This window comes from Heterocephalus glaber, unplaced genomic scaffold (genome assembly GCF_053883595.1).
Source record: "Heterocephalus glaber isolate CG9 unplaced genomic scaffold, H.glaber_assembly_v1.0 deba00000347, whole genome shotgun sequence".
In the NCBI taxonomy this organism is placed as follows: domain Eukaryota; kingdom Metazoa; phylum Chordata; class Mammalia; order Rodentia; family Bathyergidae; genus Heterocephalus; species Heterocephalus glaber.
In genome coordinates, this window is record NW_028258143.1 from 11,438,891 (window position 1) to 11,459,207 (window position 20,317).

The 20,317-nt window shown below is 37.8% G+C and overlaps 1 protein-coding gene across 2 annotated transcripts in view; it reads left to right on the plus strand.

Annotated features, from left to right (window-relative positions):
- Positions 1–20,317, plus strand: part of Mcm6 (minichromosome maintenance complex component 6) — a 37,948-nt gene that overhangs the window by 15,940 nt on the left and 1,691 nt on the right. For both annotated transcript variants that reach the window (XM_004836116.3, XM_021237030.2), the window contains exons 8-16: positions 342–483; positions 3,962–4,103; positions 4,954–5,061; positions 5,846–6,001; positions 7,992–8,120; positions 10,074–10,235; positions 14,272–14,407; positions 15,568–15,723; positions 17,828–17,967. In XM_004836116.3, coding sequence (XP_004836173.1) covers positions 342–483; positions 3,962–4,103; positions 4,954–5,061; positions 5,846–6,001; positions 7,992–8,120; positions 10,074–10,235; positions 14,272–14,407; positions 15,568–15,723; positions 17,828–17,967 — 1,271 coding nt within the window. The remainder of the gene's footprint in view (positions 1–341; positions 484–3,961; positions 4,104–4,953; positions 5,062–5,845; positions 6,002–7,991; positions 8,121–10,073; positions 10,236–14,271; positions 14,408–15,567; positions 15,724–17,827; positions 17,968–20,317) is intronic.

Here is a 20,317-nt window from a genome sequence, read left to right on the forward strand (position 1 = left end):
CGGTGGACATAGTTAATTTATAAGGAGAGATCTTTGAGGGCTAAGACATTGGAAAAGGTTTTTTGAAGGAAGTAGGACTTATGGACAAGGCAAGGGTTTTAGAATATTAATAAGCATGGGCACTTAGGACATGTGTGATATGGAAGAAGACACTGAAATAGTGATTAGGTAAGTCCACAGAAGAAGAACCAAGATGAGCAGCCAGGTGTTTGTACTCCAGTCTTAAGCTTTACTTCAGCCATTTCTGCCTTTTGGTTGATAAACATGCCCTTATAGTTTCCTCTGAAATTGTTAACTTCAGGTTGAAAACTGGGTTTTTCATTTGTACCTTTTCAATTCAGGCAATGATGAAGTAAAACGGGGTGTCCTGCTGATGCTCTTTGGTGGTGTCCCAAAGACAACAGGAGAAGGGACCTCTCTTCGAGGAGACATAAATGTTTGTATTGTTGGTGACCCAAGTACAGCTAAGAGTCAGTTTCTCAAGTAAGTTTTTGCCTAAGATATTACAGCAGGAAAAACTGTAATTCCAGACTTGTGATGTTATCGAGAATGCAGTCAATATGGCTTTACTAGAGTGGGAAATGTATAAAATTATCACTGTGTTACATATATTATATCTTATAAATAGGATATAACAATGTTTGACTGCTGGGAATGCTGAGCTAGCTCTTCAGGCTATTTATTTATTTATTTGGATATAGGCTGACCTTGAATGGACTTGGTAGCTCAGGCTGGCCTTAAACTCATGGCGATCCTCCTGCCTGAGCCTCCCAAATGCTGAGATTATAGGCGTTCACTATCATACTTGGCTCTATTTTTTTATTGATCTAGGATCTTGCTAAGTTGTCTAGGCTGGCCTCAAATTTATGGTCCTCCTGCTTCAGCCTTCCAGATAGCTGGGATTACAGATGTGCACCACCATGTCCAGCCACTTTTTTTTTGGTACTGGGGATCGAACTCAGGACCTTCCACTTTCAAGGCAGGTGCCGGAACCACTGAGCTAAATCCCCAGCCCCAGCCACTATTTTTTGAAGTAGGAAAAATTTTTTCTATAATCCCAATTCTGCAGTCATCTTTGTATCTTCTGGGCATAAAAGTGAATACATGAAGCACTTGTAATTCCAGCACTCAGAAGGCTGAGGCTAGGAGGGTCGCCATGAGGCCAAGGCCAGCCTGGACTCCATAGTGAGTGAGTTCAAGGCCATCCTGAAGTACATAGTGACCCTGTCTCCCCAAAAAAAGTAAATAGATAAATTTATGTTTTAAATATTGTAAATGTGTGTCAGGTTTTTTTTTTCTTTCTTTCTTTTTGATGTTGGGATTTGAACCCTGAGCCTTCACACTGAACTACATCCTGGGCCCTTTATTGTTTTGAAACTGTGTCTTATTAACTTACCCAGGTTGGGCTTGAACCCAGCCCCCAGACTGGGTTTTAGAATTGAAGGTTAAAAAAAGGATTGTTAAAAAGAATTTTTAGCAGCGAGGGATATAGCTCAGTGGTTCCGCCCCCTGCGCAAGGTCCCAAGTTTGATCTCCAGTACAAAAAAAAAAAAAAAAAAAGAATTTTAAGCCAGGCATTATAGTGCACGCCTATAATCTCAGCACTCTGGAGGGATCGCCATGAGTTCAGAGCCAGCCTAAATTACATTGTGTTTCCAAAAAACCCCAAAATTGTGATCCTCCTGCCTTAGTTTCCCAAAGTGCTAGGATTATAGGTATTCACCACCATCCCTGCTTTATTTTTAAATTTCTTTTTTTTTTTTTGGTACTGGCGATTGAACGCAGGACCTTGTATTGCACTTGCGAGGCAGGTGCCAGCACCACTGAGCTAAATCCCTGGCCCCTTATTTTTAATTTTAATTTATCCTAAGCATTTCCCCCATGTTTATCTTCACAGTTGTCTTTTTTTATTGCTATATTATAATGTACAAAATAATTTCCCTACCTTTGTTGCTACTTGTTTAAATGGTTACATATAGATATCTTTCCTATATTGGTTTAGAAAATTTGTAACATGATACTTAGTGTAGAACATTTTCAGTTAGTTTGGAGTTTTATGATTAAATATTTCCTTGAAGTATATCACAAACTGGGGGGTTTCATTGTGTTTTGTTTTTGCCATGTGAGGGATCTAACCGAGGCCTTTTGTATGCTAGGCAAGCACTCTTGTCACTTCAGTTGTATCCCTTACCCCTAGACTGGGCTTTAGATTTGAAGGTAATAGTCCTATGTTGAAAGAGTTTTTCTTTTTTCTATTTCCCTCTGCACCCCCTGCCCAAAAGTACTGTAGTGTTACCTCTGATACAGTATTATAGTGCATAGTTTGCTTGGGCCTTTTCTAGTGAGTTTTAGCATCTTTACAGTAATATAAGTTACATATCACAAAATTCACTTCTTTAGTCAGGTATATCAGTGCTTCTAGTATATTTACAGAATTGTACAACCATCATTGAACTAAGTCTAAAACATTGTCATTACCCAAAAAGAAATCCTGTACCTACCCATTAGCAGTCACTCCCCACCCTCATTACAAACAGGGAACTGGGTCATCTACCTGTTTTGTTTTATTTTTTGTTTTGTTTTGTTTGAGACAGGGTCTTGCTGTGTAGTTTAGACCACCTTGAATTCACTAGGTAGCCCAGGTTGGCCTTGAGTTTGCAGTGATCCTCCTGCCTCAGCCTCCTGAGTGCTGGGATTACAGGCGTGTGCCATCATCTACTTCATTGTCTCTATCAAAACATTTCCTGTAAATGGAATCCTATAATATGTAATGACTTGTGACTGGTTTCTTCCACTTAATATAAATTTTTCAAGGTTTAGCCATGTTGTAGCTTGCATCAGTTTTTCATTTCCTCTGTTGCTAAATAATACCCCGTCATATATGTATAGACCACATTTATATTATATTTTTATTTTATTTTATTTTATTTTTGGTACTGGGGATCAAACTCGGGTCCTTGCTCTTGCAAGGCAGGCGACAGAACCACTGAGCTAAATCCCCAGCCCACATTTAATTTATCTAGTCCTCAGTTAATGGACATTTCGGGTGTTTGTACTTTTTGGCTTTTATGAATAGTCCTGCTGTGAACATTGCTTTCTAAGTTTTTCCTCTCACTTTTTTTTTGGTGGTAAAGTGTACATAAGAGTTACTGTTCTAATCTTTTTTAGGTTTACATTTCAGTGACATTAAGTACACATTGTGCAGACATCACCACCACCGCTCATCTCCAGAACTTTCATCTTCCCAAATGGAAACTTTCCATAGGATTCTATATACTGGATCACATAACCAAATAATGTTGAGTGGAGAGATCTCACTTTCCAGGCTGGATGCCTTTTTCTTTTCTTGCCTCAATTGCTCTAGCTAGAAATTGCAGTATAATGTTAAACTGGCAGAAGTGGATATGAGTGTCTTCTTCCTGTCCTTAAAAGCAAAGCATTCAACATGGTGTTGGCTGTGGGTTTTTATAGATGCCTTTTATCCGGTTAAAGAGGAACCATTTACCAGATTTAGGATAATGTCTTGTGTTCCTAGTAGGTATGATTGTTATCATTTATTAATATGGCATTGATTTTTAGGATGTTAAATTGTACATTTTTGCATTGAATCTCACATATAACTTTGTCTTGGTTTTGTACTTCATTGCAAAATTCTGTAATAGATTATTGTGCCCAAACTGTTTATTATTATGGACTTCATTTAAAATTGATATTTTTGCCCAGTATTATTTTCATCTTGCATCTGACAGGGCTGTATTTAAATCATTTTAGGAAGCAAAAGGAGATAAGGCTTCCCATTCAGTCTGTGGCTTATATCTCTACAAACTTCTTGAGCTTTCTGCTACTGTCCAGTGGTCTTGGAAATCTAAACTCTTCATTGACATCACCCCTGTCAGCTGATATTCCTGGAAAGGATGTGCATAATCACATATTAATGAGTTTTTATGATACCCTTGAACAGGCACGTGGAAGAGTTCAGCCCCAGAGCTGTCTACACCAGTGGCAAAGCATCCAGTGCTGCTGGCTTAACAGCAGCCGTTGTGAGAGATGAAGAATCTCATGAGTTTGTTATTGAGGCTGGAGCTTTGATGCTGGCTGATAATGTAAGAACATTTTACACTCTTGGATACAAAGAAGTTGAAATACCCCTCTCCTAACAGTGAAGGCCTATAGTTTCTATTAAAAGATGTCCTTACGAAAAAGGCTTTCTTTAGTACATAATTCAGTTCTATTAATCTAGAAGTAATTGGGATTATCATTGTAAACCAGCACTTTCTGTGCTTCCCTAGAATGTGTACCCTGAGTTTGGGTGGTTGCTATGACCAGTACTTGCCTGCTTTTGCCCTTTGCACAACAATGTCTCTAAGTGAGTAGATCTGCATGTAGGTGCATATTACATTTTATGTGTATTTGACACAGATCAGTTAGATCTATTTTTTGTTCTTGTTGTTCGCTGTTTGGTTTTTTGAGACAGGATCTTGCTGTGTAGTTGGGGCTAAACTTAAACTCACTAGCTGAGGCTGGCCTCAAAATCGTGGCAATTCTCCTGCCTCAGCCTTGCAATTGCTGGGTTAACAGGTAGATCTGTGAATGCATATGTTATAGGTAAACAAGCTTACACCCATTATATTCCACCCTTACCTTTCACTTCCCCAACCTAAAATTAATGCTGAGATGACCATAGGATATCTTAACAGAGGTTTACAAAAGGTTTCAGTGTTGAATAAAAATACAGTGTCTGTATATTTCAGTTTGCTTTTATAGTGAGTAAAGTGTATTGTTCCCTCTAGCTCTGGGGTCTGTTAAACCATCTTGCATAAAAGAAGGCATTAGGAATGTTTACCTATTTTCTGCTGGTTTAGAGAATGAAAAAGATGTCTGTGGTAGCAGACTTGGTGATTTTGTTATTTATGTCTGCAAGGCAGTTGCTTACGCTAGATCTGTATGTTACAGGGTGTGTGTTGTATTGATGAATTTGATAAAATGGATGTGCGGGATCAAGTTGCTATTCATGAAGCTATGGAACAGCAGACCATTTCCATCACTAAAGCAGGAGTGAAGGTATGTCTGTCCACTTCTATTGTGTTACGCCGTAGTATAGTAGATTAATGTAGTACTAGAGAAATTCATTACGTTGACAAAAAATGCTACTTATTAAAATGGAAAATACAGCCCCAAGAATTCTTTATTCAAACTCAATGTTTGGGATATTGTAATGGCCGAAAATAGAGGAAGTACTGGTAAAATTTTTAGGATCACTTTTCATGAACAAAGCTTTTAGTTAAGAGTAAAAAAAGCATCAAGTAGTTAAGAAAACTTAAGTGGTACACTAAAGTAAAAATTGTAAAAAAGCTTCCTGTCCAATGCCCAGCACAGTACATAACTGAGAAGTGTGTATGGAGTATGTTCCCCTTATGGGAATATGTTATAATTTTATTTTGGCAGTCTTTGTATACCAACATATCATAGATCAACTTTATTATTATAATGTCATGGTATTTGATTGTAGGTACCACAGTTTGTTTCTTCATGCAGCATTTGAGTCATCTTCAGTCCTGTATTACAAACAATAAGTAACCATTCTTGGACACATGTTTTCCTGTACCTAGCTATAAGATAAATTCCTAACTGCTGGCTTAAAGGGTGCGCACATACCATTCATATAGGAGTTCCTGTTTGCTGCACTATGTTATCTGAGTTGAATTTTGGTAATATAGGTGACAAATGGTTCTTCATTATTTTGTCTTGCATTTAGTTAATTATGAGATTTTGTTGTTGTTGTTGTATGTTTATTGGCCCTTCCAGGTTTCTTTGTAAACCTCACAATTTCTTCTTCTGCGGTCAGGCTACTCTGAATGCCAGGACGTCTATTTTGGCAGCAGCAAATCCAATCAGTGGACACTATGACAGGTCAAAGTCATTGAAACAGAACATAAACTTGTCTGCTCCCATTATGTCCCGATTTGATCTCTTCTTTATCCTGGTGGATGAATGTAATGAGGTAATCATGTGAGATATTGCTCTTAACTTCCGTTTTTATTTCCAACTTGAATGAATAAGTATGGCAAGGCTGGAAGATGACTGCTCAGCAGCTGGTGGGTATATGCATGTTGACCATTACCTTGGGGTGTCCTGGGATTGCCCAAAGAATTTAGTAAGCTACTCCAAAATAAAGTCACTTAAATTTCTGGTTCCACTTACTAGTTATAAGGAATATCAAGTATTTTGGTTTTCATTTTTACAAGAAAGAAAAATGTATACTTGACTCCAAACCATACTAACCATATTCTTAGAGTATGGTTTTATAGAGTTTTATTGTTTTTACCATCCTTTCAAAATTGAAAACTTCCAGAGTTATACTTATAATTTATTAAGTTTAATAACATTACATAGCCCAAAATGCACAAGTACAAAATGATACTTCGTATTGTAGATTGTACCTCTAATTGCTGAGCATAGAAGTCCTCCATTTCATTAAGCACATTCTAGAACTCTTGTTGCCAGGGCAATATTAGGTGCTGTCTCAGAAAAGCTGCCTTCCTCTATGTGAATGTTTGAAGGGCTTGGGATTTTTGTTTTTACCTTCATATATGCATAGATGTTATTTCATACCACATAAATGGGAGTTGTTTCATTTTCATATATTTCTGTTTGTGCATGATTTATTAAATTAGTTTGGGAGTAAAGGAGATCAAGTTATAAACCTCTAAATTTTTAGTTAGAAAAATTTAAGCCAGGTAAAGTGATAGAGTACGCTGCTGTATAATCCCAGCACTTCTGGGGCTGAGGCAGGAGGAGGATCACAAGTTCGAGTCCTGCCTGGGCAACTTAATGAGACCTTGTCTCAAGATTAAAAAGAGGCTAAAGATGTAGCTCATTATGAAGGATCTGGTATGAATCCCTAGTACGGGGTGGGAGAGTTAATACTTAAGAATTATAAGAAAGGGCCGGGGACTTAGCTCAGTGGTGCCGCTGCCTGCCTTCCAAGCCCAAGGTCCTGAGTTTGATCCCCAGTACCAAAAGAACAACAACAAAAAATAAAAAATAAAAGTTGTAATGTTTAAAAAAAAATTATAAGAAATAAATTAGTGCATAGAACAAAAATTGGAAGTAGTACATAGAACACTCAAATAGCCTTTACCTCACTCACATGGTGACATTTTGCCCGATTTGCTTTATCATTTGCTGTCTTTATCTGAATTTTACACATTGTAATTCTGTGATGATTACCTTCATAATAAGTGGCTAAGGTCACATATTCTGGTCTAGACTATCCAGATCTTATCACCACTTAGTAACTGAACTTGGGCAGACTTAAGTGGCACCACAGTTCATGAACTCATTTCTGTCCACCATTCTTGTCACAAACCAAACTGAGTAAGAACCAAATCAAATTTCCCCATAAGGTCAACTTTGAATCTAACCATTGAATTTGATTTGGTTCTTGTCCAACTCTGGTCAGTTTGTGACCAGAGGAGTGGAAAAAATCAAGTTTGTGAAGTGAAATACCAGTTATTTCTGGGCTTTAATTTGTTCATCTGTGAATAAGGGTTAATATCTCTAATGTTTTTGTGAGGATTTGCGTGAGTTAATACTTTTAGACATACTTAAGGCACAAGCATCTGGCATATGCTAAACGCTTCATAAATGTTCTCCCGTGGTTATTAAACTCATTAACTCCTTCAGTTGTTTTTGTATCCTGGGACAGGGATACACATTTAAAAGTTTGATTTTTAGGGCTGGGGATTTAGCTCATTGGTTCCACTGCTGCCTTGCAAGTGCAAGGTACCAAGTTCAATCCCTAGTACCCCCCCCAAAAAAAAAGTTTGATTTTTTTAAATCAAACCACAGACTCCTCAAAAGTGTGTCTATTAATGCTTTTTTTCAGTGGCATATTAGAGCTTGTTTTAACTGTCATTTCTGATTGCCTGGGGTTATCGTGAGTAGATGTTTCTGTGACTGATTGAAATGCTTTTCTTGTTTTGAATTAGGTTACAGATTATGCTATTGCCAGACGAATAGTAGATTTGCATTCAAGAATTGAGGAATCAATTGATCGGGTCTATTCCCTGGATGACATCAGGAGGTATCTTCTCTTTGCAAGACAGTTTAAACCCAAGGTAATTTGCCCTTTTGTATTAGGATAAGGCATAGTGCATATATTAAAATGGGACTTTAATGGGTTTTATGAAAATTAACAGCATATGCTTTTTTTTTTTTGGTACCGGGAGTCAAACTCAGGACCTTACGCTTTCGAGGCAGGTGGTGGCACCACTGAGCTACCCAGCCCTATACTTGTTTTTTGTTTTTTGGGGTTTTTTTTTTGTTTTTTTTTTTTTTTTTTGGTACCAGGAATTGAACTTGGGTCCTTGTGCTTACAGGACAGGTGATGGAACCACTGAGCTAAATCCCCAGCTATACTTGTTTTTTAATCTCCCTAAATTTTAAGTTTTAGTTGTTTAGAGTTTTTGGAAGAGGAGTTTGTTTCTTCAGAGAGAGATGAGAAAGAAAATTTCTTTCTAAAATGTGAATAATTCTCCTTATTAGGCAGTAATGAAAAGATTTTTTCTACAAGAGTTTTGAAAAACTGAACAAATTAGTCTAACCTTTTATTTTCAACCATTATTACTAAGAATCTCAAAATTGTTTGTATGCCTAAATCAGTAGTGTACTGAAAGCTCTTAAATCTTTCTCTGACAAAAACATTAGATTTCTCTAAACTGTTGTGTTGAATATGGATTTTTTTTTTTTTGGTACTGGGGATCGAACTCAGGACCTTGCGCTTGCAAGGCAGGTGCTGAAACCACTGAGCTAAATCCCCGGCCCTTGGATTATATTTTATAGTAATTAAATGTAGTTCATTGGACTGAATCTGTACTAGTTTCAGGATATTCAACTGGACATAATATTTTTAAAGATAAGTCCTCATAATGTACATGTTTTGGTCCTCAGCATTTTCCTAAAATAGAATATGAAAAGGAAAAAAATTTGTTTCATTCTATATGAGTTTTTTATACTATTGCTTGACTTTGAAGAGTTCTCTTTAGCTGATAATTATCTACCACCTTCACATGATAATCCATGATACTGGCTCTCACTGTCCCAGGAGAAATTCAATCATTTAAAACTAAAGGCTGTGCGTAGCTTTTGTGTTCTCTGACTGACTAGCAGCAGTCCTTCCTCAACCTGTGTTCTCATACTGGTTCCTGTGTGACCTTGACAGGCTTTTAATGTACTGAGCTCCTTGCTCTGAAAAACTGAAGATATTTTGGATACAAGGCTTACTGAAATAGCTGATATACATGTTTACTTCTTTTCCCCAAAGACAACTTGAGTTAATTGAGCCTTAAGGACAGCCTAAGCATTAATTTGTTGAATGAGCATTGACATTCTGTGGTACAAAAGGCATATTACAGCTTATTCCATTACTGTAGCTTGATAAACATCACTTACAAATGGTCATTTGGTTAAAAATCAGGTCTCCTGTCATGTTTATAAAATTAGTGCATGAAAGTCACAGGCCTTTTTATTACTAGTTTCTTTCAAAGGCATTTCTTTTTTTTTTTTTTTTTCTGGTACCAGGGATCAAACTCGGGTCCTTGCGCTTGCGCAGCAGGTGCGAAACCACTGAGCTAAATCCCTGGCCTGACATTTCTGTAGTAATTTGATACCAGTGGCTTCAAAGTCTCAAGCCTCTCAGTTCCACAGTGTTTCCACATGGAATATTTTTTGTTTGTTTGTTTTGGTGATACTAGGGATTGCACTCAAAGCTTTTGCACTGAGTTATATATCCCAATCCTTTTAAAAATTTTTAATTTGGAAACAGGGTCTCACTAAATTGTTCAGGCAGGAGGGTTGCCATCCTCCTGCCTCCGCCTCCCAAAGTGCTGGGATTCCAGGCCTGCACCATGATGCCTCGCTGGAATACTTTTAAATTTATGGTTGTCTTGGTTGTTTGTTTGGGGGCGTGTTTTGTTGAGACAGGGTCAAACTATGTAGTTCAGGCTACCCTGGAACTCCCTGGGTAGCCCAGGTAGAAATGTTTCTCTAACTTCACTGCTGGTTGGAAACAGATTTCCAAAGAGTCAGAGGACTTCATTGTGGAACAGTATAAACGTCTTCGCCAGAGGGATGGTTCTGGTGTGACCAAGTCTTCATGGAGGATTACAGTGCGACAACTTGAGAGCATGATCCGTCTCTCTGAAGCTATGGCCCGCATGCATTGCTGTGATGAGGTAGAGTCATTCTGACATGATGAGGATACAGAGAAATTGAATTGTTGGCTCCTAGGCCTACTTTTCATCTTAATATAGGACATCCTATATTAGCTGCAGATTTATTTTTATGTAACTGTTAAATACTCACAGGATACATGACTCTGAAGTTTCTCTCATTAAAAATGTTGTGCAGGGCTGGGGATTTAGCTCAGTGGTTTCGCCACCTGCTGCACAAGTGCAAGGACCAGAGTTCAATCCCAGGTACCAAAAAAAAAAAGAAAGAAAAAGGTTGTGCAAGCATTTATTGAATATAGTAGTTAGTGGTAGTGAGATAATTGTTACAGATAATAGAATACATATAGAAGTGAGTTACCATTTATTCAGAAAAAATGTATTTAGATCCTACAGTGTGTTAGGCTTCTGGGCTGGGGATACATATCTTATAATGTAATCTTTGACCCCAAAAAGAATTCTGTTCCTTTTTCCTACATAATGTATGGATTTTTTGTTTAGTGCTAGGGACTGAACCCAGGACCCTGTGAATACTGATCACATATTTTACCTCTGAGTTTTTCGTTTTTGTTTTCTTCTTTCTTTCAAATGTATTTTTTTACTAGTACATATTTGTAGTAGATTTATTGTGGGGAGTTTGTACCTGTATGTAACACATCTAAATTCTTCTTCGTCGCCTTCCTCTCTCATCCCTCTCAGCTCCCTGCAACTCTTAATCCCCTTCTAATTTGAAAAGGCTCTATGTCTGTTTTTCTTTGATTTCTCATTTTTATACTTTTTCCCTTCCCTTTCAGTCTCATTCCCTTTCCCATTTGAAGATCTCCCTATTTCTTATTATTTATCCTTTTACTGTATTTTGCTCTTTATTTATAGTTTGGATTCCTCATATAATAGAAATTATGGGATATTTAAACTTGTGTGTCTGATTTCATTTCACATTTCATTTCACATGGTCTCAAGGTGCATCGTTTTACCTACAGATGCCTTAAGTTTACTGTTCTTTGAGGCTAAACTCACATGTATATATCAGTGGTATTGCTATGTAAAAGGTTGCAGAATGGAAGGACTTCCAGCTCCTCCATCTCTGCTTTAACCAAAGCAGTTTTTATGCTGGGTGCAGTGGCTCGTGCCTGTAATCCCAACACTTGGGAGGCTGAGATAGGGTATCACTGCGAGTTCGAGGCCAGCCTGAAGTAGAGTGAGACCTTGTCTCCTAAAAACCGAAAAGAAAAGAAAACTGAAACCTCTTCTATGTGGTTTGAGGTATTAGGCAAGATAAAAGATTTTGTTTGTGGAAGGGGTCTGGGATTTTATTACTGTCATTGAGGTATAGTTTACGGAAAATGTGCAGCTTGCTATTGTGTTTTTTTGTTTTGTTTTGTTTTTAACATATCCTAGTCTCTTCTTGGCCTTAGTTATAAAACATTTCCACATCCCAGAACACTCCTTTGTGCCCCTTTTCAGTCTTAGCCCTTTTCCCCAGAAGTGACCACTGTTGAGACTTCACCATTTTTGTCTTACAGGTTAGGTTTTTGTTTTTTGTGGGGTTTTCCCTTTTTGTTCAGTTTCTAAATTCTCTGATATTCTACCAGTTAGTTGTTTCTTTTTTGGTTTTTTGTTTTGTTTTTGTCTTTTGCAGTGCTGGAGGTTGAACCCTGAGCCTTTGAACCAAATTACAGCCTCAGCCCACTTTTTATTTTTATTAAATTTGAGACTAAGTTGCCCAGACTAGGCTCAAACTTGCAGTCCTCTTGCCTCAACCTCCTAGAATCTGGGGTTATAGGCATATGCCACCAGACCTGGTTTCCATCCCTTGATCTGCTGCTTCTCTAGTAGTCTCCCTTCTACTTTCCTGTCATCTTTTATTTTTTTAAGATTCTTCATATGAGAGAAAACATGATGTGGGTTGGATTTGGGTGATTTTGTTTTGTTTTGTTGAGATAGGGTCTTGCTGTATAGTCCAGGCTGACCTTGAACTCGAAGTTTTCCTGTCTCAGCCTCTCAAGTGCTGGAATTACAGGCTTGCACCAGCATGACCAACTCAAACATGGTAATATTTGACTTTCAAAGTCTGACTTATTTCAGTTAATTTGATGTAACTTCTTTTTGTTGTTTTGTTTTGTTTTTGTTTTGTTTTTTTGGTACCAGGGATCAAACTCGGGTCCTTGTGCTTGCGCAGCAGGCAGCGAAACCACTGAGCTAAATCCCCGGCCCCAGTTTGATATAACTTGATCTCCAATTCTAATTTTCCTATAGGTGACATGATTTTTGTTCTTTATGGCGGAATAATATTCCATTTGTGTACATACCACATTTTCTTTGTCCATTTATCTATTGACTGGTACTTAGGCTGCTTCCATAATTTAGCTATTGTGAATTGCTCTACAGTAAACATGTATATGCAGGTATGTAGTGCAGTGAATTTAATTCTTTCGTGACTATTCCAAGGAACATATTGTTGGATCAAATGGTACCTCTGTTTTCAGTTTCTTCAGAAATCTCTATGCTGATTTCTATAGTGATTATCTAGTTTACATTCCCACCAACCATGTCAAAATTTCTTTTTTTCCTACATCCTTGCTTGCATTCATGTTTTTTGTATTTTTTTGTTAATTTGGGGTTTTTTTTTAATGTTTTGCTTATGATTGTTTTTTTGAGACAGGATTTTGCTATATAGTCCAGGCTGGCCTTGAACTTACTATGTTGCCAAGGCTGGCCTTGAATTTGTGGTCCTGCAGCCTCAGCCTGTGGAGTGCTAGGATTACAGGGATGCATCCCCACACCTGGCATATTTTTGAATTCTTGGTAATAGCTATTCTGACTAGGGTGAATTTATTTACCAATTCATTGATTGAATTATTTATACTTTTGGTAAGTTTCTTGAGTTCTTTGTATGTTCTAAGTCTTAATCATCTGTCAGAAGAGTAACTGGCAAAGATTTTCTCCCATCCTGTAGACTGTCTCTTCACTTGTGAAGAATCATGAGGAAAGAAAGGAGAGAGAAAAGGAGAAAGCAATTAGAACATACTAGATTGTGCTACTAAAAAAAAATCTCAGCTGCTTTAAACAAAAACCTGTTTTGTTCACACTGCATGTCTGCTTGATCAGCATGGGGACCTCTCCTCTTTGTGTCACTCAGATTCAGGCTGTTAAAAAGGATCAATCTTGACATAAGCTTCCATGATGACAGAATTCAGAGGAGAGGAAGGGTGGTGAGCACCTACCACCTCTTAACCTTCTACTCAGAGATGATTCTTTTGCTCACAGTTCACTCACAAGAGAAATTAACATGGCTGTACCTTTTAGTGGGTAGAGAAATAGCTACCAGGTTCTCAGAATTTTTTTTAAAAAAAAAAGCCAACATTTTTGAAAAGTCTGATGGCTACCAGAAACAATCATTAACTTAATAGTAGTGTTCTAAATTTTTCTTTGTATAGTTTTTGCATATTTCTTGTTCATTCTTTTTTTTTTTTTCCCCTTGTGCTGGGGATAGAACCCAGGACCTGGTATATGCTACACAGTCACTCTACCACTGAGCTACATCCCTGGCCCCACTTGATGTTTTGCTATTTTTGTTAGTACAGTACCAATGGTAGAATCTTTTTTTCATTCTAAGTGTCCATTTTTAATACTGTATAATCTGTTGACAAATATACCACAAATCATGCATTCTTCTCTTTTTTTTTTTTGGTACTGGGGATCGAACTTGGGTCCTTGTGCTTGCGCAGCAGGCAGCGAAACCACTGAGCTAAATCCCCGGCCCATGCATTCTTCTCTTAATGAACGTTTACAATTTTGTTTCTTATGGGGCCAAAAACCCATATATGTTGTGATCTATATATGTTCACAGTCATATCAATTTATATTTTTGCCTAGAGTGACAGTTGTTCTGCATTCTTGCCAGTACTTGGTATTGTCAGTCATTTTAGCCATTCTGTTGAATTTACAGTGTTGTCTCATTGATGTGTGTGTGTGTGTGTGGTTTTGTTTGGTATGTCAAGAAGACTAATATAATAGAATTGCCTCATCATTACTGGTTTAGGTTCAGCCAAAACATGTGAAGGAAGCTTTTCGGTTACTAAATAAGTCAATCATCCGGGTGGAAACTCCTGATGTCAATCTAGATCAAGAAGAGGAGACCCAGATGGAGGTCGATGAGGGTCCAGATGGTGTTAATGGTGAGATGTTTGTTTATGGCTGTTTTTGAGTTATGGATCAAAATTTTGTTTGGGATGTCATATGGTACATGTGTACTTGGTGGTGGTTATGAAATATATGTGGGAAAAGTGGATGTTGAATTATATTACCTGTTTATAAGTTAAAATACAATTAAATAGTTGATATTAAAATATTTATGCTTGGGCTGGGGATTTAGCTTAGTGGTTCCGCCACCTGCCTTAAAAGCACAAGGTCCCCAGTTCAATCCCCAGTACCAAAAAAAATATATATATATATATTATGCTAAAGACTGGAAGGAAATGCACCAAAATAGTGGTAGCAGACCTACATCCTTTGGCCTCCAACCTTGTTTGTATTGTTTTATTTTTGTGAGTTTTTTTGTAGCAAAACATTTATTGGTACATTTTAGATGTACATAATAACATTTGTCATAGGGAATTTGTCCCTGTACATGATATATCTTATTGCATCTTTTTTTCCCATTCCCCCCTCCCTTTGACCCCCCTTCCCCTCTTACATACGAAAAGCTTTGTTTCCATTTTTTCCTTCTATTTTCTTTGTTTTCTTATCTCTTCTTTCCTTTTTCCCCTCCCCCCTCACTTGTTCCCCTTATCATTTGAACATTTTCTTCCCATTTCTCAATATCTAGTATACATTTTACTCCTTATTTCTATTTTTGGTTTCTCACACCACAAACAATGTGATATTTAAACATGTGTGTCTGATTATTTCAGTTGTATAGTCTCAAGGTGTATCCATTTAGCTAGGAATGTCTCAAACTCATACTTTATGTCAGAATAGTACTCCATTGTATAAAAAAAACCACATTTATCTATTCATCACCAACCTTGTTTGTATTATTATTTGCCAATGAATTTAAAACATTTCCTTCATCCACATTAGAAGTACATACCAGATATTTTAATTTTATGTATGAACTATCATGGAACCTTTATATCTCACATTTCCTCTCAAGTTGGTTGTTTTTACTAATAGAGGTAATAAATTTGCTTCTGATTTATTTGTAAAGTAATTATATGCTGTGTTTAACTGCTTGTTCTGAAATTAGTATTAAATATAAGCAGCACATATATACATGGTTGATAAGGAAAGTTTGAAGGTATGAAAACAAGATTCAGGTGGTTAATTTTTCACTTAGGTCATGCTGACAGCCCTGCCCCTGTGAATGGAATCAGTGGCTACAGTGAAGACATAAATAAAGATCCTGTTTCCAAAGCCTCCCTAAGGCTGGGCTTCTCTGAGTACTGCCGAATCTCTAACCTTATTGTGCTTCACCTCAGAAAGATGGAAGAAGGTGAGGATACTGCTTGCCTCTTCAGTCATTGCACAAGCTGTTGCTAAACATTGTATTATTCTGTCAGAAGAGATGATAAATCCTTATACAGCCTCACTTTAGCAAAGTGAACTTGAGTATCAGTGTTATTTGCCAGCCTGAACGTTTCTCCACAAGGTCATTGTTGGGCAAAGGGACATGGGTAATTCTTAATGTCTTTGGCCTATTTTAATAATTTTGAAGCAGAATATTTAGGTCTGATAACTTATAAAGAAATACATACAAATGTCCTTTACAAATTTTAGGTACAAATTTCTTCTTACAATGACTATTTAAAACAGGTGGATTCCCAGTATATTTATATTTCACAGGCAAATTGAGCCTAAGCAATCTGTATTACCAAAAGGTTATTGAAGACTAGAAATGAAGTAAAATACTCATCTGTCCATCAACAACGTGTGTTATCTGGACAGGAGTACATTTCTTATCCTTAACTGCTTTACCCTTCTATTCAGGGTTTTATCCTATAGTCACAAGGCCAAAGGAGAAATGGTAAAATGAAGGAGTAGAAGTTAAACTTCTGATAGTTAAGCATCAGGTCATTCTCATTTAAAAGTTCCAAGGATGGGGCCAGGGATTTAGCTCAGTGGTTCGCTGCCTGCCTTGCAAGCTCAAGGTCCTGAGTTCGATCCCCGGTACCAAAAAAAAAGAAGGAAAGAAAAAGTTGCAAGGATGATTCTGCTAGCTTCCAGGCATATGTCATCATCACAGATTTCAATCTGATTATTCCCTGTCCTTATACAGCTAGTTTTTGTTTTTGTTATTTTGTTGGTTTTGGTTTTGGTTTTTTGAGTCAGGGTTTCACTACGTAGTTCAGGCTGACATTGAACTCACTATGTACCCCAGGCTGACCTTGAACTTGGTGGCAGTCCTCTTGCCTCTGCTTCCAAGTGGTGGGAGTACAGCTGTTCGCTACTACGCCCAGCTTGTTGTTTTGCCGTACTGGGGATTGAATCCAGGGCCTTTGCACTAAACTACATTCCCAGCCCTTTTTTCAAATTTTCTTATTTTGAGACAGAGTCTCACTGAGTGCCCAGGTGGGGCTTGAACTTGCAGTCCTCCTGCTTGAGCTTCCCAGAGTGCTGGGATTACAGGTGTGTGTACCATCTTAACCTGGCTCAGACAACTAACGTAAAACTGAAGTTTTAAGTTAAAGCAAACCATTGATGGAGCAGATACTATTTCACCTAGAAAGTACACTCCACGGGTAATTTCTAGTGGCCTTATTTCCTTACCCAGTGAAGTAAGTTATTCTCAGTCAAGTAAATAGCTGTTCTCTGACACAGAGAACATAGCTCTAAACCCCAAAATCACTTACCCAAGAACATTTGGCAGGTACTGAAATTTCAGTCAATCATAATAAAACTTGTCAAAGGCATTATTAACTGGTACTTGAAGGAAATTGGAACAGAATTTCAAATTTAATCATTCTGTATGTGCGTGTGTATGTGTGTGTGCAGGTGTGTGTGTGTGTGTGTGTGTGTGTGTGGTACTGGGGATTGAACCCAGGGCTTGTGAATGCTAAGTGTGTGCTCTGCCACTGGGCTCCACCACCCAGCCCCCTAGAATTTTGATTTTGCTTTTTAATTTGCAACTGATAGAATAAAAACAATAGTTTTTCCTTGTACACTTTATTTCTCTGATAGTTCTAGCCTTTTTTGTAAGTTCTACCTTAAACTTTATAAAGCAGCAGTTAAATTTATGGATAGACCTTGCAAGAATAAATTGGTTAAGTTTTAATTTTGAATGACTATCTATGAATTCTTCTTAGTTACTCCAGTTCCATGAAATCTTCCCCTTTTCAAAGAGGAAAAGTTACGTTTTGCTTGCTGTTGTTTCACTCCTAATTGATTTTAGTTGCTGTTGGCAAACATCCTCATAATTCTGGATAAAGTAAGGTATACTTTAATACAAGTAATAAGAGGCTATTTCAAGCTTATGCAGATTCACTTTCTGACAGGATGCTTGTTATCTAATCTGTACATTCTCTTGTGTATACAAACCTCAAGAACTGCCAGTATGCTTTGTTAGAAGGTAATCCTTTTTTAAATGTATTGTGTTGCAGAGGAGGATGAGTCAGCATTAAAGAGGAGTGAACTTGTTAACTGGTACTTGAAGGAAATCGAATCAGAAATAGACTCTGAAGAGGAACTTATAAATAAAAAGAGAATCATAGAGAAAGTCATTCATCGACTCACACACTATGTACGTACATAACCTTGCTTTCTGTAGTATTAATGAGGGGCAGAGTTCATATCTTTTATGTGTAAGGTTCACTAACAAAATTTTTTGGGGGGGTTTTTTGGGTTTTTTTGGTACCGGGGATCGAACTCAGATCCTCCCCCTTGCAAGGCAGGCGGTGGAACCACTGAGCTAAATCCCCGGCCCCTGTTTTGGGGTTTTTAAAATGTATTTCTTCCATAAAATTGGTTTATTGTAGATGATCAAGAGTAGTGAAATGTTTTTGATGTGTTTGTTTACTTTGAATCAATAAGCTATAGTCAGAATTGTGAGTTAGAATTAATAGCAAATAAATTAGTTTACTCCTTTGCTAAAAACAAGTACGATTTAGGTGAAATATGGGAAGGTACCTTTGAAATCTTTTCAAGTGTTAACTCTGTTTTTACCCCCACAAGCCATATGTACTTTTGACCTTTTGTTCTTTTTTCCTTTTCTTTTTTTGAGACAGGGTCTCCCTATTCAGGCTGGCCTTGAACTCACAGGGATCCTGCTGTAACCTCCCAATTGCTAGTATTATAGGTGTGTGCCACCATACACAGTTGACCTTTTATTTTTTTCAATTTCTCTTTTTATCTTGTTTAGAAAAACTCAGCTTTCTTAAAATTTAATTCCCATCCCATTCAACCCTCCTTTCTTTTTAATACCTGTATCCACGCAGCTAAAAGTATCTGAAGCATACAATCATGTGCCTAGTTTTATTTAAATTCGTGACTATGGATCTCAAATGAACGATTCTTTTATGAGCTTCATAGTAATGCTGTGACATATGATTATTTTTCCCCAGTGTCAGTTCATTCATTCTTTTTTGTTTGTTTTTTTCATTTTGTTCTTTTCAGACAGGGTCTTATGTAATCTAAGCCAGCTCTGAACTTACTGTATACCCCAGGCTGGCCTTGATCTTGTGATCCTCCTATCTTCGGCTCTTGAGTGCTGGGATTACAATTGAGCACTGCCACATCCAGCTGCATTCTCTTATTCTCTGCATTTGAATCAGCTAGCTATTCTCAGTACTCAGCAGCATTTGTCATATTTGACCACTTTTTGTAGCCGTATTTTGGATCTTTTGTATTGCTGGCTGTTCCCTCTTAATTCCCTTTCCTGAATCTTTCTCTTTTTACTCTAAGGCAGTAGTGGTGAACCTAAGTCACTCGTGACACAGCCAGCTATTTGTTATCATTGAAAGCTCTAAAAGGTTCACCATTCCTGCTCCAAGGTCGTTTTCATCCATTATCTAAGTGATCTCATTTGGTTTTATGAATTCACCCATCTGCTTTCGAGGCAGGTGGCAGAACCACTGAGCTAAATCCCCGGCCCTTCACCCATCTGCTGATGACTCCCAGATTTATACTTCCTCGAAAGTCCAGATGTATTAGCCGGTTGCGTATTGATTAACTAATAGGCCTCTTGCTTAATATGTTCAGAAACAGTTTGCTTAATATGTTCGTCCACCCTCAGTGTGATAGGCCAAACACCTTAGAATTATCTTCGATTTCTTTTCTTTTTATGCCTTGATCAACCCCCCCAAGACACCATTCCTGAACTCCTTCAGCAGCCTCCCATCTTTCCCCCTTGTACTAACTCTGCCCAGCAGTCAGTCAGGTCTTTTTAGAACATAAAATTGTTTTTGTATCCTACTTACCTGTGCCTTCTCACTTTTAGAATAAAATCTAGTCTCTTTCCAGATTATGGAAAATCTTGTAGTCTAGTCATCCAGTGATAGCAAACCTTTTAGAGCTTTCAGTGATAACAAACAGCCGGCTGTAGCACACGTGCCATAGGTTCCCCACCACTGGTCTAGTCCCTGCCTCCCTTATCCACCTCATTTTGTAGCATTCTTCCTGCCCATTCTGTCCCAGTGATACTGGCCTTGGCCCTTTTCTCAAGACACCCTCCTTAATTCTGATTTCTGCTTAAAATGTTACCTTCCAAAGCCTTGCCTGACATTGAAATAGCAGGCTTCTGGGCCGGGGATTTAGCTCAGTGGTTTCGATGCCTGCTACGCAAGTGCAAGGACCCAAGTTCGATCCCCAGTACCAAAAAACAAAACAAAACAAGAAATAACAGGCTTCTGCACTTGCTGTCGCCCAAATTTGTTTCTTCATAGTGCTTGTTTTCGTTAGGCAGTACATTCCTTACTTAGGTGTTTAGTTTGTCTCTGCAGAATGTAAGCTCTGTTCTGGGAGGGCAGGGACTACTACTTTACCCAGGGCCTACAGTGGTGCCTGGCACACAGAGGGGTCAAATATTTGTTGAATAATTGGCAGAGAGTCAGCCATGCCAATTCACTTCCCATTGCTCACTATATAAAAAATAT